This window comes from Microcebus murinus, chromosome 9 (assembly GCF_040939455.1).
Source record: "Microcebus murinus isolate Inina chromosome 9, M.murinus_Inina_mat1.0, whole genome shotgun sequence".
Classification (NCBI taxonomy): Eukaryota; Metazoa; Chordata; class Mammalia; order Primates; family Cheirogaleidae; genus Microcebus; species Microcebus murinus.
Window position 1 is genome coordinate 92,514,952 of NC_134112.1, and position 26,698 is coordinate 92,541,649.

At 42.2% G+C, this 26,698-nt stretch overlaps 1 protein-coding gene across 1 annotated transcript; it reads left to right on the forward strand.

Annotated features, from left to right (window-relative positions):
- The first annotated feature begins 18,622 nt into the window (after positions 1–18,622).
- On the forward strand, positions 18,623–25,358 carry PIP (prolactin induced protein). The gene is made up of 4 exons (XM_076006230.1): positions 18,623–18,755; positions 21,151–21,259; positions 24,590–24,851; positions 25,175–25,358. The coding sequence occupies exons 1-4, from the start codon at positions 18,664–18,666 to the stop codon at positions 25,297–25,299; spliced, it is 588 nt and encodes a 195-aa protein (XP_075862345.1). The 5' UTR covers positions 18,623–18,663; the 3' UTR covers positions 25,300–25,358.
- The last annotated feature ends 1,340 nt before the right edge of the window (positions 25,359–26,698 follow it).

Below are 26,698 nucleotides of genomic sequence, written 5' to 3' on the forward strand. Positions count from 1 at the left end.
TTAGCACAAACTTTGCAGCTCCCAGAACACCCCTTCTCTCTCCTTTCTTTTTGTTTGTTAGTCTAAAATCTCCCAAGCCAGGACCAAAGTGTACAAGAGTGGTGATAGCAATGTGTCTAATGAGGAAAAAGAACAACAAGAAGGAATAATTTGTGCTTTTCTGGATTATCAGAAGACAGAAATAAAAGTCACTTGTAATTCCTCCCCCCAAAGAATATGAAAGTTGCCATTTTGGAAAGTCATAGGTTTTGAATCAAATTGAAAGTGACAAGTCATCCAAGGAATCATCCCATAGCCCCCTGGGCAAGTGTGGAAAGTCCCTGTGAAGGACCGAGAAACTTCCCACCGCTGTCCTTAGTCTCTATTTAGTAATCTACTTTTTAGAAAGCATCAACTTTCGACATTGAACACTTTTTTCTAAATGCTTTGTTTTTCAGGTTTGTTTAATTACAAGTCTTGCATTAAAAAAATCAAATATTTTTTAAAATTTTATTTTTAATTGGCAAATAATAATTGTATATATTTATGGGGTACAATGTGATGTTTTAATGTATGTATACACTGTGGAATGTTCTTAAATCAGCTTATTATTCAGTTAGGTTTATTTAGCCCTGAGGTTTTTTGGAAACCCGAGGTTTTTTTTTTTTTTTTTTTTACCACACCTGAGGGTTTTTTTGCCACATTTTTTCCTTGGGGAGATGTGATCTAAATTTAAAAAATAAAAATTAACAAGCTTCTTCCAATCATAAGCTTTGGACTGCCTGTCTATTATTGCTCATTCTTTGATAATTTGTTTCATATTCCTTTGACGTTTCACCTAGCCAGAGTAAGAACTATTTCTTCTCTATTACACAGTGGTACATCAAGGTAGGACCAATCAAGATCATTATTATTCCACTAGTTTGGAAGGTGTTGCAATGAAGATGTGGAATACAAACTCTGCCTCACTCATTGCCTACAGTTCACAGACTAAATTTCCCAACATCTTCCTTATCTCTCTTGCTGCTGTCCCTAAATAAAATTGTGCATTTACTGGGGCCATGTCCCCAAGCTTCAGCCTTCTTCACAAACCTCTTCTGTCCCTTCAGTGCCTCAAGGGCCTGCTTAGAAATAACAAATCGTGGAGGTAAAGAAAGAAACGATCTAAATGGCCCAGCAGATTGAGAGCAGGACTAGAAGCATAAGTTCCACAGACTCGCATCAGTAAGTTGAACATCACCAGTTCTGATTACTTAACGACATCCAAGGGCACAAGTCGTTGAAATGGAGTTCAGGCAAAAGTCAGTGGAGTTGAGAAAATCAAGAGAAGCTGAGGAGTTGAAAGGGTTGTGTGGAAGTTATGTAGGATGATGGCAGAATTCAGGATGAAAAAGATAATTTTCAGCCACATGCCAAAATTTTCAATGAGTAAGGAGGATTGATCAATAGATTTCAGGAAGGGAGAGAAGTGGATGTAATCAATGAAGTGAGCACCGAAGTAGCAGAGATTTTTTACATTAATATCTAAAAGAATCAGCTCAGACATCATCTTTTCCAAGAAGCCTGTTCAGACTCTGCCTCCACCAATTGTATGACGTGAATTTTGAATGTTTCCACATCACTCTTCAAGTTTCTACTGTATCACATACCAGGAGGTGTGTTTTAGTTTATATTTCCTCTAGACTATGAGCCTTCCTGTTACCTGGTGTGTGGAAGGGCCAGCTAAAAATCTATTGTACTGAACTCCCCCACTATCCTCTAGTGCCTCCAAAAGTACAGTTTATATTGATGGTTTTCTCATCACCCTCACCTATTCCATATGTCCAAACAAATAAAAGTCATTACAGAGAATGTTCAACATATCACTGTAGATATTAAAAAGAGTTCTTGAGTGTTGAACTTCGTGTCTTAACTATCAATTTCAATATCCTGGTTGTGATATCATACTACAGTTTTTCAAGAGGCTACCATTGAGGGAAACTGGATTAAGGGCACATGGGAACTTTCTGTACTATTTATTACAAATTCATGTGAATTTACTATTATTTTAAAATCAAAATATTCACACACAAAATATGTTTTCCAGGAACATATACAGAAAATAGGCACTAAACAGACTAGAGTGACTATGTACTGATAGGGAACGTGAGAGGAACAGGAGTGAGGATGAGGATAAAGGATATATGTTGTCAATAAAAAGGAAAAGTTTTAAATTATTTTTAAGAAACACTCTTACTGCAGTTGATTCACTCTTAGCTCATTACTGATTATCCGATGAGCCAGTAATAGATTGTTGAACGGGATCAATACTGTGGAATCGGATTCCCTACTGAATGCATCCAAAGTCATAGATTGGGGGTTGAAGCCAAAACAAAAAAGAAAAAAAGAAAAAACCTCTCTATCATATTAGGTTTATATCATGCCCATGGAACTCCAGATACAGTCATAGGCATCACATGATTGATTCAAGTTGGCAAAAGGTAGTTTCAGGCCAGACGAGGTGGCTCACACCTGTAATCCTATCACTCTGGGAGGCCAAGGTGGGAGGATCACTTGAGGTCAAGAATTTGAGACCATGGGGGATGGTCATGATGGAGACTCAGACTTTTGGGGGGGGGGGAAATGGGCATTTATTGAAACCTTAAAATCTGTACCCCCATAATATACCAAAATTAAAAAAATAATTTAAAAAAAAACAATTTTAAAAATAAAAATTGCCTGCAGGAAAAAAAAAAAAAAAAAAAAAAAAGAATTTGAGACCAGCCTGAGCAAGAGTGAGACCCCATTTCTACTAAAAATAGAAAAATTAGCCAGGCATGGTGGCGCATGCCTGTAGTCCCAGCTACCCAGGAGGCTGAGGCAGGAGGATCGCTTGAGCCCAGGAGTTTGAGGTTGCTGTGAGCTAGGCTGATGCTACGGCACTCTAGCCTGGGCAATGGAGTGAGACTCTCTCAACAATAACAACTATATATATATATATATATATATATATATATAGTTTCATTTTAATTCCAGGTGTCCTGTATTTACACATCAACTGATGCAATTGTATTTACAAATCCACTGATGAGTCATTGTTTATGAAAACCACTGTTACCATGGTAACAGTTAAGTTTACATTGCAAATGTAATGGCATGTTTTCTGCAGTTATGCTAACTGGCTCATTTTAATTGTTTGGATAATTAACTTGTAAAGGCACATTGCCATCAAATAACAATACAAGTTCAGTTTAATAAACTAATTGTCTTACTATTTATGTCTTTTAGTTCTCCTATTAATTTTTGCTTTCATAGCATTATGTTTAAAGACAGAAAAGGAGAATTTTGTGGTAAGGATTTTTAGTAGAAATTTTAAATAAGAAATTACTGGGGAAAATTGCTTGCAACCTTCAGATCCAATTCTGGAAAGGTTTTATTATGTTTATCAACATTTTGGGGGCATATGAGAAAATGGAAAAGTTCGACAAACTCAGGCCCATTTGATCTTTAAGAATGTGTTCATTCAAGAAGCATCTATTCAACAACTGCTATAGGCTGGGAACTATATTAGATACTAGTAAAAAAATGTAAATGACACAAAATCTCTATCCTCAAGGAGCTCAAAATCTAATAAAGAAAACAAGTAAACAGAAAATTACCATTTAACATGAAAAGGAATAAATAAAGATATGGATCAAAATCCTGTGTAAGTAAAGAGTAACGTAAGAGGGGGTTGTCACTTGCTCTGGGGGAGCCAAGTGAGAGTGACATTCACACTGTTCTTTAAAAAGGACCAAAGAAAATTAAATATCTAGGAGTATACTTAACAAAAGATACAAAAGATTTATACAAGGAGAACTATGAAACACTAAAAAAAAAAATTGCAAATGATTTAAACAGATGGATTGGTAGAATCATGGATTGGTAGAATCAATATCATTAAAATGTCAATATTACCTAAAGTGATCTACAGAATCAATTCAGTCCCCATCAGAATACCACCAGCATTCTTTACAGATTTAGAAAAAATAATTCTTCACTTTGTATGGAGCCAGAAAAAACCTCGTATAGCCAAAGCAATCTTAAGTAAAAAGAACAAACTGGGAGGCATCAATCTTCCTGACTTCAAGCTATACTATAAATCAATAATAGTTAAATCAGCCTGGTACTAGCACAAGAACAGAAGTATCGATATCTGGAATAGATCTGAGATACCAGAGATGAAACCATCAGTATATGGTAACCTAATCTTTGATAAACCAGACAAAAATATACAATGGGGAAAACAATCTCTCTTCAATAAATGGTGTTGGGAAAACTACATGCAGAAGAGTGAATCAGGATCCCTACCTCTCACCCCTCACAAAAATTCACTCAAGATGAATAACAGACTTAAACCTAAGGCATGAAACCTTAAGAATCCTAGAAGAAGATGTTGAGAAAACCCTATCAGACATTGGTCTGGGCAAAGGATTTTTGAGGAAGACACCCAAGGCAATCCCTGCAGCATCAAAAATAAACAAATGAGTTCTGATCAAATTAAAAAGTTTCTGCACAGCTAAGGAAACTATCAGTAGAGCAAACAGACAACCCACAGAGTGAGAGATAATATTTGCTCTCTATACCTCTGATAAAGATCTAATAACAAGAATCTATCTAGAACTTAAAAGAATTAACAAGAAAAATCAAACAACCCCATCAAGAAATGGGCAATGGAAATGAACAGAAACTTCTCCAAAGAAGACAGAATAATGGCCTGCAAACATATAACAAAGAAAAAACTCAACATCTCTAATCATCAGAGAAATGCAAATCAAAACCACAATGAGATACCACCTAACCCCAGTGAGAATGGCCTATATCAAGAAATCCCAAAACAACAAATGCTAGTGAGGATGTGGAGAGACAGGAACACTTACACTGCTGGTGGGACTGCAAATTAGTGCAACCTTTGTGGAAAAGAATTTGGAGATTCCTCAAACAGCTAGAAATAGAAATACCATTCAACCCAGCAATAGCATTGTTGGGCATCTACCCAAAAGAGCATAAGTCATTCTATTATAAAGACATCTGCACCTGAATGTTTATGGCAGCACAATTCACTATTGCAAGGATGTGGAAACAACCCAAGTGTCCATCAATTCATGAGTGGATAATTAAAATTTGGTATATGCTCACAATGGAATATTATTCAATTCTAAAAAACTACAGTGAGCTAGCACCGTTTATGCTATCCTGGATTAAGCTTAAGTGAAGCGACACAAGATATGGAAAATGGGCACCACATCTACTCACCATCAAATTGGTACTGACTGATTAAAACCATGGTGCTCAAATGGTGGTAATGTTCACTAAGGATTGGGGGGGGCAAATCTTAGGTATGCGGCGAGCATTGCGGGGGGAAGGGCATACCTCTAACCCTTCTTAGGGAGAGGCAAAGATATACAATGTAACCAAATGTCAAAAAATTAAAAAAGAAAACAAAAAACTTTTATCGGGTGGAGGACAGGTGGGAAGGGGGAGGAGGAGAAGGGTGTATACTTACATAAGAACAAAGGAGACATAGTGACCATTGAAAAAGTGACGATTCCACTTTTAATATCTAGGTGCCTGGTTGCAAATTCTAGGTTCATGTTTTCAGGGTGAGGGAGTTCCACAATTTAATGTTTTGCAATCCTGGCTGCATATTATAACCACTTCTGGGATGTTTTTAAACACCTAGGCAGTATGCCCAGAGATTCTGATAAATTAATTGGTTTAGGATGAGGCTCCCCAGGCGATTATAATGTACAGACATATCAAGAACCACAAAGACTGTCTCTAAGTGCATTGCCAGAGAAGAGAGCATTGGCTTACCGGAGCCAGGTGACTAATGAAGTCCTAGCTTTTGTCGATAGCACTGGCCACGAAGCCAGACAGTCCAGGGCATCACTCTCAACTAATCCCCCTACACCTTAGGCATATTTTGAAATCTGGGGGTGGGGGGAGGCAAGTAATAAGTTTATTTCTTCATACCTATATCCCTCCCTTCAGAAATGCAGGCATTTCAGATAATAGAATAGGGAATGGAGAAGGTAGGATTGTATATTATGAGCTAAATCTCACTGAAATTCCTGGGTTCTATTAACTGGTGGTGGCATTAGCTTTGTGGCCTATGCAGTGATCCTGGGCAGCTGTACTTGATGGACAGCACCCTCCTCCCCACTGGCCCCATGGGGATGTCTCCCCCTTTGGTTCAGAGCCAGTTCAATGCTCAGTGAGAGGCATCTTTTTACCTCACTCTGTCCCAGCTCCCAACGTGTTCAGAAGATTAGATGGACAGGTAGTCACCTCTTCATCTGGCTTATCTGCCTGGTTGGAAAATCACTGGGGGGTTTCTTGGGGTGCCCCTGCAGGAGTTTAGAGAAACAGTTCCTTCTTCGGTTGCTCATGAGGGCGGCCCAGTCCTGCCCAGGCTATTCCAGGACTAGCAGTACAAGGTTAATTTTCTGTCCCAAAGATCCATGTCTCCTGAATCATCCAAAAACAACACGGTGAAACTAGCCTGATTTCATAAGCGATTTAGCTCAGTGTTTCTTAGCACGGGCCTGCAGCCGGATATCCACCCTGGGCCAGGACTTCCAGAGGCATCATATGCAAATGAGGCAAAGAGGCCAGCAACCAGCTCTAAGGATCCTTATGTTCCACATCCATGTGTTGGAACTCCCAGATCCACGTGCAGAGAAGCACTGGCTTGGATTATAAACTCCAGGACACAGACGTGCTCAGGCACACCAGACTGTGGCCACGAGCACCCAGAACACGTGAGTTCACACGCACGTGTAGGCAGGCACGCAGCATCCTGCTGCCCGTGACTCACTAGCAACACCTACGCATATCCGTGCCACGGGGGATAAATGCCCACTGCCTGATGCTGCTTTCACTTCCACGATGAGCAACTAAAGCTTTCTACTCCTCTCCTCTCCCCGCCTTGGATACCGCCCTGTAGATGGCACACCAGGAACGTGGTGCCTTTGCCCCTGGACAGGGAACCGTGCTTCCCTGAGGAGCTGAGCTCTGGCCGGCCCCACGGCCCCTCTCTCCGCCTGGTGGGAAGGAAGAGCCCTCACCTGGTGTAGGACGAGGGATTCCCGGAGGGAATCTACACAGCGAAGGCAGGACGCAGGACTCAGACCTTTTGACAAATAATCACTGGGGGAGACAACAGGGGTGTTCTCCGTGGAACAGGACCGGGCTTGTGGGAGGGGCTGGGTTTGGCCCACTGTTTTTCAGTACAGGCCCTTTAGTACTATTTCTTCTGCTTAAACATGTGTGTGCTTTACTTCGATTTTTAATTTTTTGTAATTATCTTACCCTTCAGGAAACCACTTTACAATTTTAGCATGCTTGACTCTGGACATTCAATCAAGGTGCAATGAAATTAACATTCTGTTAGTGTCCTTCTATTAAGGACATTCTAGGATGCATCAGCAACTGAGCTATCAACACTGAACTTGAGAGATTTGGCCGATCATTATTAGGTTCTGACCACAGAGCGCTGGACCAAGGAAAGGGGAAATAACAGTAATTGTGTTTTGTTCCTACAAGTGATACAACATAAAACAATGGTAGAACAACCACACCCAAAGACTGCCTGTTCCTCACTTAGTATATTCACCTGAGAAATCCAGTTTTACTTCATTTCAAGTAGGACACCGTTCCAGACTTCAGACGGAATGGCCAGCAGCACATCATGGCACGTGGCTGCGATTCAAGTGATTTGGGCTGAGCCCGAATTAGCCTCTTACAATAGGCTCCGATGGACCTTTCCAACATTTGTCTCCCAATATTTTCTTCAGGAATCCCAGTTCCAGCCACACTGGTCTTCTCACCATATTCTATTTAAGTTCTACTTGATCTTCCCTCACTACACCTGGTCACGGCTCCAACTGCCTCCCCACCCAGATCCTTTTGCTCTCCCCATTTCCCTGAGTCCTCCTCATCTTGCACCACTCAACAGATGAACTTCTTTTTGCAGACTCGTGACATGCAGAACAGCGTTGGGTGCTGCAGAAGTTAGTCCTCTAGGAGCTTCGTGTTTCATTACAACATGAACAAAAGTAGGCAGGTAACTACCATGTGAGATAAAGTGAAACAGGTTCTGTAAAAAGGAATGCAAAATACTGAGTAGAGTGACAGACGTGAAGGGGATAGAGGTGAAGTCGTGGTTGGATGCTAAGATATTCCAGCACCAGAGTGATCTTTGAAGTAGGGCGAGGTATAGACAGAGAAGTCCCTAAATGATCATTTTTAAAAGTCTTTTTGTTCTCGGGACTGGGAAAAACAGGACTGATAAGAAGAGAGGGGACTTGTAATAAAGTGATCTCTCCCCCTTTTTTGCTGTGATGTGTTTTTTGTTATTGCTACTGATGTTTTGATCTTTTTGTTGTTTTTGTTCTATTCATTTATTTCACAGAGGGAAGGAAAGCACACAGTTGGCCAATTTTGCCATCTTGAGCTGAAAGCCCACAATAACAAAGACTCTGATGGAGATTTAAAGGACTATATCTAAAGGAAGAGAGTAATTCTGGCGTGAATTATTACTTCCCTGGCACCACCCCATTCCCAGCCCAACCTAGGTCCCCGGAAATTAACCTGGATGCTAGAGGACTTTGCAAGTTAGAAGCTGAGACAGGGGGAGTTAGGGTGATCTGTCACCTCGATCTGTCCAGAATCAAGGAGTCTCCCCTTTCAGTTCTGGGCAAACTGGGGTGACTTGATCACCTAAAAAGGGTGGAATGCAGAAAGTGGGCAGAAATGCCAGAGCTCCGATATCAATTATTTCTCTAAATTCTCTCAAAATGTGTCCAGGGCTGGGAAGCAGACATTTATAAGGAAAAGTGTGGGTGAGATCTCTGTGTGTACAACCCAGACAGAGGAAGGTTTTGATTTGTGTAAGGGTTTCTATCAGCAACCATTCACCAGTTAAACCGGAGCCCCAAAGACTTACCAGGGACGTGCCTGGGGTACACTCCTGCAGATGCTGCCATCCACAGGCAGGGGTGGAGAGGGAGAGTGGAAGACCTGGATCAGGGCAGTGCCAGGCTGGCAAGTGGAAATTAAACAACAGTTGGTGATCATCACAGTGGGCGAAATGGCAAGCAAGGAAAGGAGGAGAATTAAGCTGACCTCTCATGCAAGGACACTATTTCATCCACAAAACCAGGAAGAGCAGCGTGTCTCCTGTCCTGAGGGCATATTCATGACATTTGCCATTGTGTAGCTACTGTTGACTTTTCCTGTAGAATCCGTCTAAAAGGACATCTGGAAAGGTAAGAGGGCGTGTTGGAAACCCTGCCAACCAGCCTGAAGGGACTCCCAACCACCTCTTCCTCCTGATTCTTCCAGAAACCCCGCCGGGCACTACCGACTCACGCATCCTCTTGTTCTTAGTGGAGCTTCTGTGTTGGCGCTTAGTCCCGAATTCTACATGCAGAGGGTGGCCACTAAGATTAATCTGTCATTTGCAATTGTGAGAGGCAATATGGTATCATGAGGAGAGGCTGGCTTTTGTAATTAGAGAGGCCTAGATGTTTAATCTGGCCACTTACTACCTGCATTATTTTGGATACATTCATAAATTTCCATGATCCTTAGTTCTCTCATTGGTAACATTAGTTTAATAATCCGTATCTCATAGGGATTTTGTGAGATATGGACGTAAACGTATGAAAATGCCAAGCACAGTGTAAGTGAGGAAGGAAAGACCTTCTCTTCCCCCATAAAGTGGCCCACTCCAACTCTCCATCAGTGCGTGTGACTGTGAGTGTGTGACTGTACACCTGTGTGTGTGTGTGTGTGTGTGTGTGTGTGTGTGTGTGCATGCGCGCGAGCACAGGGCTCTTCAGATGACCTTCTGGCCTACAGCCTAAGCTGAGAACAGAAATTCTCCCTTTTATTTGCATCCTTCTCCAATAGCTACATTGAAAGCCCGAGAGGCTCTACTTCTCCATCTCCCCCATAGAGTCCCGTGCTCAAGTTCACACGTGTGGTTTCCATCCCATTGTGAAAAGGAAGACAGAGCATGTTTCTTTCCAATCCTGGGGGGACATGAAGCTATCTCTACTCAGAGACATCCTGCTCCAGTGCCTTTCTTTGTGGGGTCTGGATAACTGAGTCAGAAAATGACCCTCTCTCCCAGGTCCAGATGCTCAGATCCCTTGATGAAAATGAACCCAAGACTCTCCTTCCTACAGCCCCTTCCAGCTCAGGCTTTCCTTCCTCACCCTGTTCCCTGTTTTCACTCTGTTCCATACACAGTGAACTCATCAGGAACATGAACATCCCCAGGAAAAGGCCTCCACAGGACAGGGCCAGCACACTTCTGGAGGGACTGGAAGTTTGAAGAAATCTTCTATGAAAGAGAAGAAATTCTCAGGCTTCTAAAAAAAACAGGGGATTTAGAACTGAAGAACCTTATTTCTCCACAAAAGTGGCATGTCATCATCTCAGCAATGGGCCAAAGACACCCCTCACCCTAGTCTCAGCTGTCTCGGGCTGGGGAGTGGGAAGGTTGTTGGCCACGAGAGTGTATTTGAAGAAAGAGTGACACCCGGGATCTGAGCTTCAGGGTACACTAAGTTCTGAGCAAACACCACCCCCACTAAAAGATGCAAAATCTGCCGTGTTATGTGGAACTTTTAAGATTCACCTATTCTTTCCCCAAAACTAAATTATTACTTCCAAGCTTTTAAGAAATTTAAAATCTGAAAGAAGTTTACTCACTCATTTATTCTTTCAACAAATTCATTGATGGCCTACTCTTTGACAGCCACTGTTCTATGCCTTCTGGATAAAGCAAGAAATGAGAGATAGAAATTCCCTGCCCTCTAGGACTTACATCCTATTGGAGGGACAGACAAACTATAAAGAAACATATAATAAAATACTGGGTAATTGTAAATCCTATGGAGAAAAATAAAGCAAGGGAGAGGGATGAAGAGAGTCTAGAAGTGATCAACAAAGCAAGGTGGTCATAGAGAAGCTCGCTGAAAACATTTGAGCAGAGTGAGCCAGACATGCATCAGCCCATGACAGGAAAAAACAGCAAGCAGGAAAAAAACAGCAAGTACAAAGGCCCCAAGGCAGGATTTTGCTTTAGAGTGTAGCAAGAAGAGCAAGAAGGCCAAGGTGAACAAGACGGAATTAGAGAAAACAATAAGGAGTTGAAATCAGGTACTTCCATAGTGCCTAGATCTTCTAGGGCTTCCTAGGCCATGAGTAGGTCGAGGCATTGAAATTTATTCTATGTATAATGAAAAACTCTCAGGAAGAGATTATTTTTATAATGGGGTATAAAATCTGATTTTTTTAAAGGATCACGTTTTCTGGCTCTCATACATAAAATACAGTGTATGAGGGTGAAAACGTCAGCAGGGAGAACAGGTAGGAAGTGCTGCCCAGGGGAGTGATGCCTGCGGTTTGACCAAGGGGGTGGCATTGGAGGTAGGAGAGGAGACCTCAGGATTTGCTGGTGGACTGGTCATGAGACGTGAAAGAAGAGGTATCAGTGGTGACTCCGAAGTTCTGACCTGGGGAGCTGGGTACCTGAAGAAACCATTTGCGGCAATGTGTGGAGTACTGGAGAAGCAGCGGTTTAGGACGTGGGAATCAAGAGATCTAAGCGGGGTGTGTTAGTGTGTGATGTCCTGTGACACCCAGGGAAGCTGCTGAGTGGGCGGTTGGATGACGGAGCCTGGATTGCATGGGAAAGCTCCAGGCCGAGGACGAAAGCGGGCCACCATTTCCACATGGAGGCCAGGGTGACGGACAATTCTCGTTAAGTAAGAGTCATTCAACATTCGGAAGTTGAGAAGAGCAGAGGAGACTCAAACGAAAGAGACAGGATTGTTAAATCATGTAAATAGAAAAAGTCATTCAAAGTTCTGTTCTCTTCCAAAAAAAAAAAAAAGAAAAAAAAAAAAAGAAAAAGTCAGAACGATATAGTAGGATAGTACAAAAAGATGTTTGTTGTTTTTAATAACTCGGTGCTGTAAGAATGTGGGGGAAATGGCAACGTCATACGCTGCTAAAGAAGATGTAGTTTGGAACAAGCGCTTTGGAACTGGAACTTTTCACCCAATAATTTCACTTCCTGGAATAATGATTTACCTATTTTTTTCACTCATCCACTATTCAATGAGACTTCTATCTTCCATATCTCAATCACTGTTCTAGACACTAAAATTACAGAAGTAAAAAATATATATATATATATATCTCTACCTTCCTGGTGCGAGTGAGGATCTTATTATAGTATTCTTTAAAAGAGTTAAAATTGAAAACAACTAAATGTTTAAATAAGGGATTTGTTAAATAAATCATTCATGTACTCATACAATAAAATGCTATGTAGTCTGTGAAGTACATAGAAGAAATTTATTTACAGACACAAATATTCATAACATATGGTAAAGTAAATAATTAAATTCAAAATAAGATGCGTATTATAGATGTATTTATGAATCATACCTGTTTGTGTGTGTGTGAGTGTGTACATCAGGATAATTTACTGGGATATTGATCTCTGGATCTTGTTGCTGCTGTAGGAATAAGCTGGAGATATCATGCCTTTCCATCCTCATATGCCTTTCCGTCTGAGTCTGAGTCAAATAACTGAAATTGTCGCTCAGATACTTGGCAGTGCCGAGCATGGGAGTGGGTGTATGGGCCCAAAGAAAGAGGCTGGCGTACGGGTGGGGAGAGGATTACTGAATTCAGTTGGAGTAGATAGAGCATTCACTATAAAGGAAAAGGCTGCTAAATGTAAACATTAAAATTAAGAGCTTCTGTTCATCAAAAGATATGCAAAGCAAGATAAGGTAGAAGATGCAATCTGCAAAAAAGCTCATAGCTGAAATATTGATATATACAGAAATCCTACCAATTGACAAGCAACCCAATTGAAAAATGGGCAAGAGCCTTGAACAGGCACCTCACAAAAGGGAATATACGATATCCCCGAAACATATGAAAAGGCTAAAGACCATTAGTGATCACAAAAATTAAAAGTAAAATTACAATAAGCTCCAATACATACCCACCAGAAAAGCCAAAATTAAAAGAACTAACAATATCAAATATTGGCAAAGATGTGCAGCATGTAAATGGTCACCACAACTTTTGGAAATATTTTGGTATTCTTGTGAAATAAAATTTAAAAGCCATTGGAATCACCAAAACACTTTAAGCTATTAACAAAAGACCATGACATCTGTGGAGGAAAAGGGGAAATCTTTATTTTCCGTAAAAAAACAATCTGTAGATGGTGGAGTCCCAGCCTCCAGTGTGAACCAAAAACGCACTTAGAGATAATAAAGGTGAAAACTGCAGGGCGGGGGCAGAGCCAGGGGACTGAGGAGCAGGGTCTTGACTTCTGAGCCCCAAGTCACCAGCCTGTCTTAGTTGGCTAGTTCCAGATGGCCGGCTGGTGGTCAGGAGGGGAATTCCCAGCGACACTCTGTCACCCCACCAAAAACAGGATCTGGTTCGGCTCGATTGTAGACAGGAAGGTCCTGGGACACTCTCACGACATCTTTCCGAGAACACAGAGTACGGGACCACTCCCTCACCCAGCCACGCTGTCTCCTTCTATTTGGCTTTGAGCACCTCGGTCAGCCAGTCTAATTTGTCTGCTGGCCGGGGGTTAACTTTACTAAAGTCAGTCTTGAGAGAGATGTGACTGCAGTCTGAGTCACTAGCATGTTTGCAGTTCTGCTTCTCATATTAGAGCTTAACTTTCTTCCTCATTGTTCTTGTTCTGTACATGACGAGGAGAGATGAGAGACCAGGCCACCTGCTTCAAGGCACTGGCCTCTGTTACACATTAACTGCCTCCTCTATTGTCCTGTGCCTGCCGCAGACCAGATGGTGCCCGGAACAGGGACCTCATGGCAGGGACATCATCAGTGTGGAATATTAAATATGCCTCTCCTGAAAGAAAAAGACCACCTCAACTAATCAGATCACTGGTAACTATACACTAAGCCTTACACAGAAAGATGTTGAAATTCTGTTCAACTTCCATAAACTTTGTCTATATAAATGATCCCAAACTTCTCCACTTCGGAACGCTGACTTCCATTCTTTGACATCTGTGCTTCCTGGGCAGGCCCATCCTCAACCTTTGTGCTTGAATAAACACTTGAAACTGGACCCCTATCTTCTTGATTATTTTAAGTTGACATTCTCTACTAAAAATGAAGAGACACATACCACACGTGTATGGTAACAAGCAACTTCACCAGATCTGCTTCCTTTTCCTCTTGGGCAGGGAGGACTAGTCTGCATTTCCCAATCTCACTTGCAGTTTGCTTTGACCATATGGCTACACTGTGCTCATGGGGACATACACAATGAATGACAGAAGCCACTCCCGAATCTTACCCATTAAAAAAAAAATCCTTCATAATTCTCCATTCTTTCTTTCACCCTTTAACAGCTGAATACTAATGCCTGAAGGAAAGCAAAATATTCTGCCCTAAAATATGCTTCTTTGACATATTATGAGATGGCTGATCAGAGGTCCTACCAACAGAAGTATCTCTGCAAACTGTCTTTGGAGGGGAGACTTGCCTCTATGGAGAATCTGCATTGAGGCAGCCAAGCTTTTTCTGAGATCCTCCCTTATCTGAATCTTTATCTGGATCTAGGAAAGATTAAGTGCCAGTCTGATACCTTTAAAGGTCTGTAAGAAATATTTACCATCTATTCTCTCTGAGGGCTGCTATCTGTGAGGGTTTTCTACATAACAAGACCACCTTTGTCAGCTAGACCTCCTCTTCTCTCCCTCCCATAACCTGTCTTGCCACCACTACCTGATCTACCACCATAACCTGGTTTTGGCAGTGCTCCGAGCCCGTATTCCTCCTGTAACCTCAAGATGGCATATAAGCTTCTGTACTCCATTGGGGTGTTGGTGGTAATCACTCTGTAGTTCTCCCCTGTGTTTGTTAATAAATTTATGTGCATTTCTCCTATAAATCTGTCTTTTGAAAGTTGTTTTTCAGCAAACCTTTCGAAGGTAAAGGGGAAGTTTTATCTTGGCCCCTACATGCCCAAGGTGACCTTCGAAATGACACTAAACATGACAGAGTTTCTAAGAATAGAGTCACACTCCAGCACCTCTGAGAGATTTTGCTTGGATGCAATCCCCTCTAGTAAACAAATAGTACATCCTGAGCATACGCTAAATGTCCTTGTACAAGTGCTATAGCACCCATGCTTTTATTAAGCAAGAGGAAACAGAGTGGTGATTCCAAGGGTTGGATTCACTTCTACCTGGGTTCTAATGGCTTGGCCTAGTCATATGGCCAAACCAAACTGCAAAACCTTTGTCCTTTGTTGGTTATATGACATGAACAAGTTATGAAAACCTTAGTTAAGTTTCCTTTTCTCAACTTTAAGATGACATTACATCAAGAAACAGAAAGGCAAGTGTTTAAGGACATAGACTCTGGTATCGGACTACTTGATTATAAACTCTCAGCTCTTCCTATTACTAACTTTGCAATCTGTTCTCACCGGTACACAATGTAGTGGTTAAAATCTCAGATTCCAGAGTCAGATCCACTGTGTTGCAATTCTGGCTTTAACTAAGGTGTATCCATTAAGCGAATGACATGAAGCATTGGGGCTCCTCATGCACAGGTGCCTCTTCCAAGGTCCTGTATCTGTAGTTTACATCTGTAAGTCTGTATGCTATTTCTGAAAGAGGCTCTTCAATATTATAAACCAAAACTTTCAGATTCCACAAAACCTGGACCCAAAGTGGACCCCACCAGTTACTACTCTATGACCTGGGCTAGATATTTTATCTCTTCTATGCCTCTGTTTCCCCATTTGTAAAATGGCATCCCACTTCATAAGGTTGTTTATGAAGATTGAGTTAATACATGTAAAGTGTTCAGAATGACGTTATCCGCATGGTATATGTTCCATGTGCGTTGGCTGCTATAACTCCCTTTTTTGTTTATTCTTTATATTTCTCTTTCATGGGCCTTGTGAAGTCTAGGATCACCTTTCTCTCTGCAAATTTAGCCTGTGGCAAGCTTCTCATTAATCCCCAATCCCTTCCCTTTGTGGCTTTGCAGTCTCTTCTATAAGCCTCCTAAATTGTTTACAATCTGATTTTATCAACCTCTATTTGGCTTCTCAAACCTACTAGACTCGTTCATTATTTACTGCATGACAATTTTGTTTTCCCATTAATTTCTCCTTCCTCAAGGGACCTCAGAGTTTTCTCTTAAAATTTTCGATTGATTCAATGAGGCTAACCCATATTAGGGAGATAATCTGCTTTACTCACAGTTTACTGATTTCAGATGTAAATGTGAATCACATTAAAAAAAAAAAAAGTCATAGCAACATCTAGACTATTGTTTTACAAAAACCTGGGCACCATGCCTTGCTAAGCACACATAAAATTAACAATCACACCAGCATGGCCTTCACAGTACTTAGATTTATTTGTCAGGTACATTGAAGGGTTCTGAGTAGCACAGTGTCCTGATGACTTACAGAAGATCAGCCTCTTTACCTACAATAGATTCTCTTAACCCATTGTCATCAGCCCCTATCTGAGCATTGTCTTGCCAAAAGTGCTAAAGCTAAATCTTCAAGGGCAGGGCTGTGCCTTCAAAAGTAGCTAAATCTCAGTAAAGAGCTCTTCCTAGATTTTCCCACATGGACACTTCCTAAATTCTTTGGCCCTATGCCTTGGTCAGTCTAGCTAGCATGTCCCTCTGAGGGAAATCATTCAAGTGAGTGCATAAGAGAAGGACCAGTTATAAAGAAAATTTAAATGTGGGAGAGTGCTTATGAAGGAGGATCATTATATCACCTGGGCAAGGTAAAGCAAAAGCATTATTTTTGAGTCCATGGGACCAAAACAGAGCATGTGGCCCCAATAATAGCTGAAGTTTTAAGTGAGGAATGATATGAACAATTTCCAATCCAAAGGAACAAGGAGGCAGATGCAGGAATGGAGGAGCATGTAGAACAATTTTGAAAGATACATCCAGAAACTAGAAGTACACACCTAGACTTTAATTCTAAATCTATACTGAGCAGATCTAAATCTACACTGAGCAGCACTCTAGCAATATACATAGGTAACTCCTACAACTCTAATATTCACTCTCTTGCCAGAGAGGATCTTCCCAGGCTGCAATTTGTCATGCAAAGGTTAGAAACAAATCCCACAGTGTCATAAGTTGTAGGGAAGGAATAGATTTAATTTAGTAAAGAGAAACACACAATGCCAATGTCAGCAAGAGCAAGTCTCCCCATCATCCCAGAAAAAGGAATTCCAGGGCCAGGACATCTCTTGGACACAACTGTGGTTCTGTGCTAGTGGAAGGGGTCTTTCTTCCCATGGGTCTTCCCATGGGTCTTATGCTATAAGACAAGAGTGAGTGCAACAGAGGGAATGGCCTGGAAAAAAAATGATAAAAATATTTTCTGTCTCTTTAAAGCTTCCCCCACTCTTTTTGGAAACTTTGGCCTGGCCTGCATCCCTGAGACAGGTTAAGTCTTTTGTTACAAGAGATAACTCAGCCATCAGCAGGCCAAGGCCAGCTCCTAAGGTGGGCCCAGGTGAGGCTCTGTCTGTGGCAGGTATGACATGAATAGAATATTTAACTACAATAGCCTAGAACTGAGGGAACTCCCTTTAAAAGCTCTGTATTTCTACTTATGTTCAAGAAATGTAGATTTTGAGACAAGAAGGTCTACCATTTTTCCTTCTTTGCCAGCAAAGTAATAAACTTCTCTTTCCTTCTCCTCAAACCACTTGTTCTTGTTCTTCTGATGTGGCCTTGAGGAGAAGTGGCGAGATTTCAGTAACACGAGAAAGTGGCTGCGTCAATAAGAAAATGACCAGGCTCTTTGGTGCCAAGAAGTCTGATTTGGGGGTATCAGCTATTTAAGGAATTGTCTAGAATTAAAATAGAGGACTGTGGGGACCCTGGATCCCTTGGCCGTCTGCAGTATAGTACTGCTACCCCTGTAGTCAAAAGGTGTGGTCGACAATAACAAACATCTTCACATCATGAAGTCTCTGGGCTCACTTCCTCATCACTCAGAGCAGCCCATCTCTTCCCCAGTTCTCCCACCTCATGGCTAGTGGTGGCCGCTGGGAAGCCTCGATGATCCTAGTGCTCCAAAAATTTTTTTGCATGGCGTTGCCTCTTAAACTTACTATAAGGTGATCAGGCAAATGTGCTCTAGAGCTGTGGTCTGAAATGTGCCCCCACAGTGGGGTCCTCTACCTTCGGAAGTTAGGGGAGAAGTGGCTGAAGCTAAGACTACACACAGCAGGACAGACAGGCGTATACTAAGGGAAAAGAAAACCATCTCTGTGAGCTAGGGAAGGACTGGTGTGTCTTTTGAGGTACTGACCATTTGGAGAAACTCTGACACTGAAAAAATAAGGAAGGTCAATCTGACTCCTTTCCTAGTCTCTGACATTTTAGCTGAATGTTGATTTTTTTTTCCCCATAGGAAAACAAACGTTGGCTCAAGAAGGAAAGATCATGAGCGGGGAGGGTGATTTACCTCATGGATTTACCTGGCAGCTCTCGCACTTCCTGGATCTGCCTATAAGAAGTGTGCTGGGCACCTGGGACGCCACTTCTCTGGGACAGGTCACCTTCTGTTTCCTCCAGCATGCGCTCTCTCCAGCTCCTGTTCAGGGCCAGCACTGGCCTGCTCCTGGTTCTCTGCCTGCAGCTGGGGACCATCAAAACTCAGGAAGACACGTGAGCAATGCCCCTCTCCTCCCCACAGAAAAGCCTTGCAGGCAGTGCTCCTCTCCCAACCTGCAAATCTGCACATCCCTCTCGGAAGATTTGTTTCAACTTCCCAGCACTCCAGCCCGGGGAGCTCCCATAGACCTCCCGCCAGGTTCTCCTCCTCTCCCCTCTCTAGGCTGCCTGTGGAACTGAGGCTCCCCGTGTACATACGGACTGTAATTAACAATTAGTCTTCCTCCTGCACTCCGATCTGCATCCTGTTCATAATCTACACCTTGGTTCGGATTTCTGCTCAGTATACTTTACCCTCTCACACTTTGTCCCCTAGACAAGAAGGGTTAACAGGTCTGTGAGTTCCAACAGTAATTTTGGGCAGCTGTGGCAGGATTCGCTGAAAAATGAGAGACCCCGGTCACTGTCCTGTGGTCTGAGGTTGAGCTCGCCTAGCAGCTTCAACATTTGTCCTATCCTGAAGCCTGACAATGAATACTAGGACCTCTTGACCCCACCTGCCCTGGGACCTGGGAGCACAGGTTCAGGAGCCAACTTATTGAGGGTACACATTTGAAGGAAGCAGGGAAATTGCGGCAAGTAAAATAGTGTTAAGGTGAAGGGGAAACTTCCCCTTTACCCTTGGAAGAGTCCATGAAAAATCAACTCATAGTAAAAGAGATAAATAAGAGAAAAGCTATAAGAATTTATCTTAACATGTATATAGGGGACCCCTCGGAAAATGAAGATTCAACTCTTCAGTGAGGTTTTTAAAGAATGGGGGACTTAGAAGCAGAACAACAGTTTTGGGGAGGGAGAGAGGAAGAGGTTTGAGTAGTTAGAAAGGTGATTTTATTATTTAAATGATGAACATGTAGCAGCCCTCAGAGAGAATAGACTACAAATGTTTCTTTTCAGACCTCAAAAGGTGTCAGACTCTCAGTTAATATCTTTTCTTATCCAGGGGAGCAGAGACCTAGCTATATTCTGTACAGATGTAAATTTACACCGCCACCCCCCAACACACACACACACACACACACACACACACACACACGCACACGCAAAAGACACCTTTGCAGTGTTACTTTTATCAGTGAGACGTCTGAGGCCATCTTAAAATATGATGAAGAAACATATTTGGGGATAAAACATTTCTAATTTCCTTCAGTAGAAAATGGGGCCAGAGTCTGAGGAGAAGCAGGGATGCCCAAAATAACCTAGGGAGTTTTCTCCATAGCAGCAGCATTTGGAGTGCTGGGTTTCTGGGTTGTGATCCTGGAGGTGCTGTCTGTGGCATGGCTAGATGTCTTGTCCTAGAAGAAACTGTCCAGGGTATTGACAAGCTGGTGTCATGGAGACAAGTGTCCTGAGAAACCCTGCATGGAGACAGGTTCAGAGCCAGGTGACACTCCACTTATCCCCAAGGAAAGCAAGTTGTTGAAATAAGCTCTGCTAATCAGATGGTCCAACCATCCCCGTTTGCCCAGGACTTCCCTGGTTTTAACGCTGAAAGCCCCTCATTCCAGGAAATTCTTCAGTCCTATCAGCTGGTCATCCTACCAATCCTAAGCTCATTCACCAATGGGAGAGATTTTGAAGATGCTTAGGTCTTCACACCCCTTTTCTGTGCAGAGAGCACTAGAGCAATTGCTGAGATGTTTGGCCCTAGGAAACGGGGCTGAGAGCATTGTGGGCTACCACATTCCCTCTGTCCCACCCAACCCCAAAGCGATGTAGCCAAGAGTTCCTAGGAAAGAGAAAGTAACTCTCCTGGCCTCAACCAGGTCCTCACTGATGGAAGAGGAATATTGATCCATTCTCTCTGCCTCCATTTCCTTTTTCTATCAGACTGTGGTGTGTGGCCTGAACGTGGAGTGGTAGCTTAAGTTCCTGAACAGAGCTGTGTGTCCAAATCCCCTATGGAGCTAAGTAGACACAAATTCCTAGACCCTATCCAGGAACAAAAGGAGGAACACCTTCAAAGATGGTCCTACAAACTCCTTTAGGGCACTGAGATGTTTACTGAGTTAATGTGATTCTGTTGATAGGAAATTTTCTTCTAATGATGACTTGAGTGGCCCACTCAGCAGACAATCAGCTGAACCAGAAGGATGTTATTAGGAAATGACACGTGATGTCATACTTCTTTTCTTTTTCTTAAATTTGTTTTTTTGTCACTGGAAGGACAGAAAATGCTCAGTTTTCAAGGAAGTGTCCTAAAACTAAATCTGTATAAGGCAACCAAACCAACCAACGCACACAACTTATAGGGATTCTGACACTGAGCAGTTGATCTGACCCACATCGTCTCCCTCCCTCACTCCATCCTCAAGCCCCCTGCTCTGCTTGTGGCAGCCCCTCTCTCATGCATTGGTCTCTCATCTGTGTCCTGTTTCTCTCTTCCCAGAACCAGGAGGGCAGTCATAATGAATGTAGACATGCCCAGTAGAACACGGGTAAATCAGGAAGTCTCCGTGAAGCTTAACATTGAAACAGAATTGACAGAATGTTTGGTGGTAAGTAGAGGCTTGGGGGCATGATTTAAAAAAAAAAAATCCAGCTCTTTGATGATGAATACAATTTAATTAATCTCTCTCTTTAATATTGCACATTAGACTTAAAACAGTCTCCTATATGTTATGCTACTTGCGCCGCAGAACAACTGTGGGGCAGATGACTTTGCATTTTACAGATGAAGAAACCCTGATCCAGAGAGGTCTAGAAAGGAAGAGAAAGAGAGAATGAAGAGATGAGAAATAAGAAGGATGGAGAATAGAAAAAATTCCTCCAACATCCTGAGCATGATGGGTTTGGGATGAAAGTGGGAAAGGGGTTCTCAGAAGAAAAAAAAAATGCAACCCCATTCAGTAGGTTGAGGCAGGTGGGAAGAAGAGGATGGGCAGGATATATGATTCTTCTTCTCCAATAAGCCCTGAGGGATTGTGCTTTCTGCCCGTCTTCTACTCTTTTGCTCTGGGTCACCAGCAGATGACTTTTATTCCAGCCCCCTCTCCCTGACAAGGAGCTCACATGCATCTCTCCTTTTCCCTCAGTTCAGCTCAGTCTTGGAGGGAACTCCAATCTCTGAACTAGATCAGAGATTCTCAAAGGGTAATGTGCATAAAACTTCCCTGGGGATATTGTTGAAGTGCAGATTCTGATTCAGCAGGTCTGGCCAGAGGCCAGAGCGTCTAGATTTCTAACAAACTCCCAGAGAACACTGAAGCTGCGCCCAAAAAGACCATACTTTGAGCAGCTTGGCATTAGAGCATTATTCCCCTTGTCTCCTGCGTGGGGCCACAAGGAAAAGAGACCAATGCAGGTATTAAACCCCAGAGACTCTTCCCTGGCCAATGTGTCTCCTCCTGGCCAGTGGTCTTCTCAGGCATCACAAACATGCAACCTAACTACCTTTGTTCTAGGGCCACAACCTATGTGTCCCCTGTTCTCCCAGCCTCCTGCCCCAGACCCTTCTTGAAGGATACCCTCTGTTGAGTATCTCCCCACAGCATGAGTTTCTTAATTCAAATGAGATTTAGGGACAATGATTAAATGGAAAGCATATTTGGGAGCATAAAAGTTGCAATTCATTAAAATACATTCTAGAAATATCCCATATCTGTAAGAGAAAGATTCCTGGTCACAGAGTAAAGATTATCACAGCTGCTTTGTCAAATTTTTCTGTTTGCAGTTCAAGAATCTGAGCCATCTGCACTAATTTGGTGTGGGAGGGAGGCTGGATCATAATTTTTCAGTTCTGTGTTTTGTTTATCATACCTGCAGTTGAGAATGAGAATGAGAATGTATAAATAATGTGTACATAAAATGTTGAGAATAGTGGTAGTTTCTGGTGGTGATAGGTAATGAAAGTACATTTTCACCTCTGAAAATGTGATAGGTATAATAAAATGAGTTTGAATCTACAAAATGACATGTGATAAAATTTCGTGCTATTGTGATTAATGAAAGTAGGCTTTTAAGAATCATGCTAGTACAATAAAATAAAGTGATCTTTTCAAAACCTACCCAAGTACAAGTAGGTCCACTACCCGAGTACAAGTCTAAAGAACTCCTTAGACTAAGTAACTTTGCAAACTAGAAAGAATTTATAGGAAAGGAAAATTTGTTAACTCTAGTCAGCCAATTTTTATTTATAGTTATCAATTATAAAATATAGCTATAAAAATATCTTTTATATATTTAAAGTTTTAGTAAAATATAATTTGTTTATTTATATAAGTATAAAATTTCTACCACCTATCCTCATTGTCTATTAGTAATAATGTTTTTGTGACTAAATTTTTGATAAAATGGAGTCTTAGGCTCATATTTATTTATTTTAAAATTAGAATACATTATACCTACCACATGTATTTGAATGTAAAGATTATATCGTCCTTTAAGGCTGAAGAAAATTTGTGGTAAACCACAATGCTTACCATTTGTGTTCTATGGATGATTTTACTGGTTTCATGAAGTCTATGGAATGCTTATCAGAAAATTGTTTCTGAATGCATAAAGTGCATTGGATTACATAGGAAAACTACCACATTGAATAACAACGACACAATTATTAAAAAACAAACTTGTGATATAGTAATATGTTTCTTTATCAATGCATTAGCCGGAAAGGCAATACATTGAAAATATAGACAAGTTAAACTTTATTTTATGAAGGCATCATTGATCTGTGTGATGGCTGTTGTTGCTTAGCTTGAAGAAGTACATTAAACTGTATGCTGGTCTCTGATTTTTTGTTCTGATTATACAAATGGTGAAAATTGTGATTCATGAAGATATATAGCTGTGAATGTAATAAAAAGCTAAACGAAGTAAGGGTAGGCTTCTCTAAAGAAATACCAGAATTTTCCAAAGCATTCTGAGTAAAACTCCAATGGTGAGAATGCTTGAATTTACTGTTAGGGCCGAAGGGCTATTCCGTGCAGAGTTGCCACGTATCTGAGCTAGCTGCAGGAGACGGGCAGATGGCCAGACAGCCAGATGGCCTCAGCCGTGAACACGCAGCCTCTCTGATAACAGCCATATGTCCCAGGTAGTGACGAGTGCAGGCAGTATGTCAAGATATCTAAATCTGTAAAGTGGTAGGAACATATCTATGTTTCTTCTTGTGATAAAATCACAGATACTGCTAATGCTACTGTGGCTTCTTGATGACATTCATAACTGAAAGAATGCTAAATTTCAATTAGAGGTTTGTAAAATAAAAATGCATTTTTTTTCCCACCTGAGTTCACAGACTCGCCGAATTCTATCCACAGATCCCTCTGGGTCCATGGACCCCAGGATAAAACCCCTGTGTCAACATTAACTAGACAAAATCTTCCTGACTCCACTGACATTTTTATATTCAATAATCTGGGGTCTTAAATTGCAAAAAAAAAAAAAAAGAAAGAAAGAAAGAAAGAAATTTACATTCAAGATTGTGTGTACTTACCTAACAGCCAGGCTTTGCAGATCATTGTTTCCACCTCACAACTGAGGACAGTGGGAGTGAGAGGTGTAACTTTAATCAGAAAAGGTCACAAAGCTAGGGAGGAGCATGGCTGGGGCTTGGTCACAGTTCTGACAAAGCCTGGCCTTTGCTCCTACCCCCAAGTGGCCAGGCTGCCGTCTCACCAGCTCACAGAGTAAAAGCTAATGCAGGTCAATGCCGAAAGCTCTGGCTGGTGGCTAAGGCCAGCCTGCTTCCCAGATGGATAGCCACCGCGGGACAAGCCCTCTTGCCCTGTGGATTCCCTTGCATCTCCCTTTCCCCCCTGGGCCTTACACCCACACTGCTTATGCGGGAGCTTGAGGGTGTGACCCAGACTTAGCTGCTGAAATGATACTACAGAAACAGACACCTCCAGGCCCCCAACCACCCCTGCCCCCGTTCTGTGCCCTCCATCTTCTTCCTCTCTTCCCTTTCCCTTCCCTTCACAGTCCCCAGACTGACGCCTGTCCTTGCCCTTCTCCCACCTTTTCCTCATCAGTGTAAAGCTTATCTCAGAAGCAACGTCACCATGGATGGTCCGTTTAACTATCGATTCACTGTCTGCGTGTGTAAAGATGCTCCAAGAACACTTTACTGGGACTTTCAGGTTGACAGTAAGTACAAGAGTTAGTTGTCCTAGGGAAGCACTGTCCACCAGGGGAGGAAAAGCTACAAACAGAAATGTGGCTCTGGAACTGGAACCAGAGCAGAACCCTGGGGGGGGGGCTGGAAGGGGAGGGAAGGAGAGTGGGAGGGAAGATGCAACTGCACCCAGGTTCTGAGAGGGAGGCACTGTATGTGAAAAGCTAATATGGGAGACAGATTTGCAAAGGAATTGGGGAAACCAAACCCCTGTGGGCAGGTTCCTGATACTAGTCAAGAAGACAGGACACAGCTGGAATGTCTGAGAGATGATCTTTGTCCGCATCTTTTTCAGAAACTATGGGAATTGCAGTAGTGGTTGATACCGTTCGGGAACTAGGTATCTGCCCTGATGATATGGCCGTTATCCCCATCAAAGCGAACCGCTATTATTACACTACTTCTCTAGTCGTACAATAATGGAAGTCTTCGTCTGTTCACCACACCCAGGTGGTCTCCTCTAAGGATATTTGGCTGGAATATCTCTTGTGGTCCATCAAATAAACTTCTTACAAGTGTCTCTGTGTTCTGTCATGTTTTCTCTACAAAAGCAGAGCGCCCCAAATTTCTAGAGTGCCCCAAATTTCTAAAATATGTGGCCTTTAAAGAATCTTTACTGAGGAGATTATTTGGGTTTCACTGCCCATAGGTATGAGAAGAAGAAGAAATAGGGAAGAAAAGAGCCATTCTCTCAAAGAGGAAAAGCAGTGGCCCTAAAATTCATGGCAAAGGGGCAGCAGAGCCAGGACGGGCACCCACACCTCCCTGCCACTTGGCTCTTCTGCACCCCACTGCCCTCCAGGACTTGCTCAGGTCCCAGGGGATGGGAGTCACCCCACAAGCAGCAGAATCAGGGACTAACTAGCCTCATTTCCGGAACTCAATGGCTGCATGTGCCCAGGGGCTGCCATATTAGATGGTGCAGATATTAAACATTCCCACTATCTCAGAAAAATGCTGTTAGACAGAACAGGCCTAGAGCCTTAGCAGAGACAGCTTGCTGCCAACCCTCATCATAAAGGAGTTCACAAACTCTACAACCACCATCACCACTACTATCCTAATACTATTGAAAAATTGATCTCTCTCTCTCACTCTCTCTCTCTCTCTCTCTCTCTCTCTCTCTCTCTCTCTCTCTCTCTGGGAGAACAGCTTTTCTGTTGAAGTTTGCTACTAACTGCCTCATTCCTTTCCATTCCTTCGGCAAACTGGCTCTTGATTTAATTAGCTCTCTCTGTGAATAGATATTTCTTAACACTTAGCTGAAACATCATTTTACCCCAGAAAAGTAATTTACAACCTGCTGAGGTACTTGTGGAAGTCTCTCAGAGGAAGTAACCAGAAATGTAAAGGTAGAGAGACTGACTGGGCAGACAGTTTTGGTGACAGCAAATGCCCAGCAGACATAAATATAAATCCAGAAACCTTCTGTAAAATCAAGCAAGCACATCTAAGCACTTTATCTGTGGTCCTCAGTATGCGTTCAATACCTGAGAACCTCATTTAGCCCTAGCTCTAAAGAATGCCAGCCCCTAGACAGGGCCAGCCCTTGAACCCCAGAGAAAGAAACATAGCATTTTGCCTTGAAACCATGATATCTAGGGTTTCCATGAAGTACTTATTGAAACAAGAGAATTAAATGCTAAAGGAATGAAAGTGGGGTTATAGTGAAAGGCAGCCACATCATGTTCCACCAGGCAGAAGTAAGGACAGAATGAGGTTGCAGCCAAGTCTCATGCTAACCCCATCTCCTGGGGTCAGAAGTCAGGAAAGAACCTAGAATATTTCCAGACTTTCTCATACAATTGCAGATATATGT

Coding starts and splice junctions, on each gene's coding strand:
- PIP (XM_076006230.1), top strand. CDS start 18,664: ATGCGCTCTCTCCAGCTCCTGTTCAGGGCCAGCACTGGCCTGCTCCTG. Junction 18,756..21,150: donor ATCAAAACTCAGGAAGACAC/GTGAGCAATGCC, acceptor CTCTCTTCCCAG/AACCAGGAGGGCAGTCATAA. Junction 24,852..25,174: donor CTGGGACTTTCAGGTTGACA/GTAAGTACAAGA, acceptor CATCTTTTTCAG/AAACTATGGGAATTGCAGTA.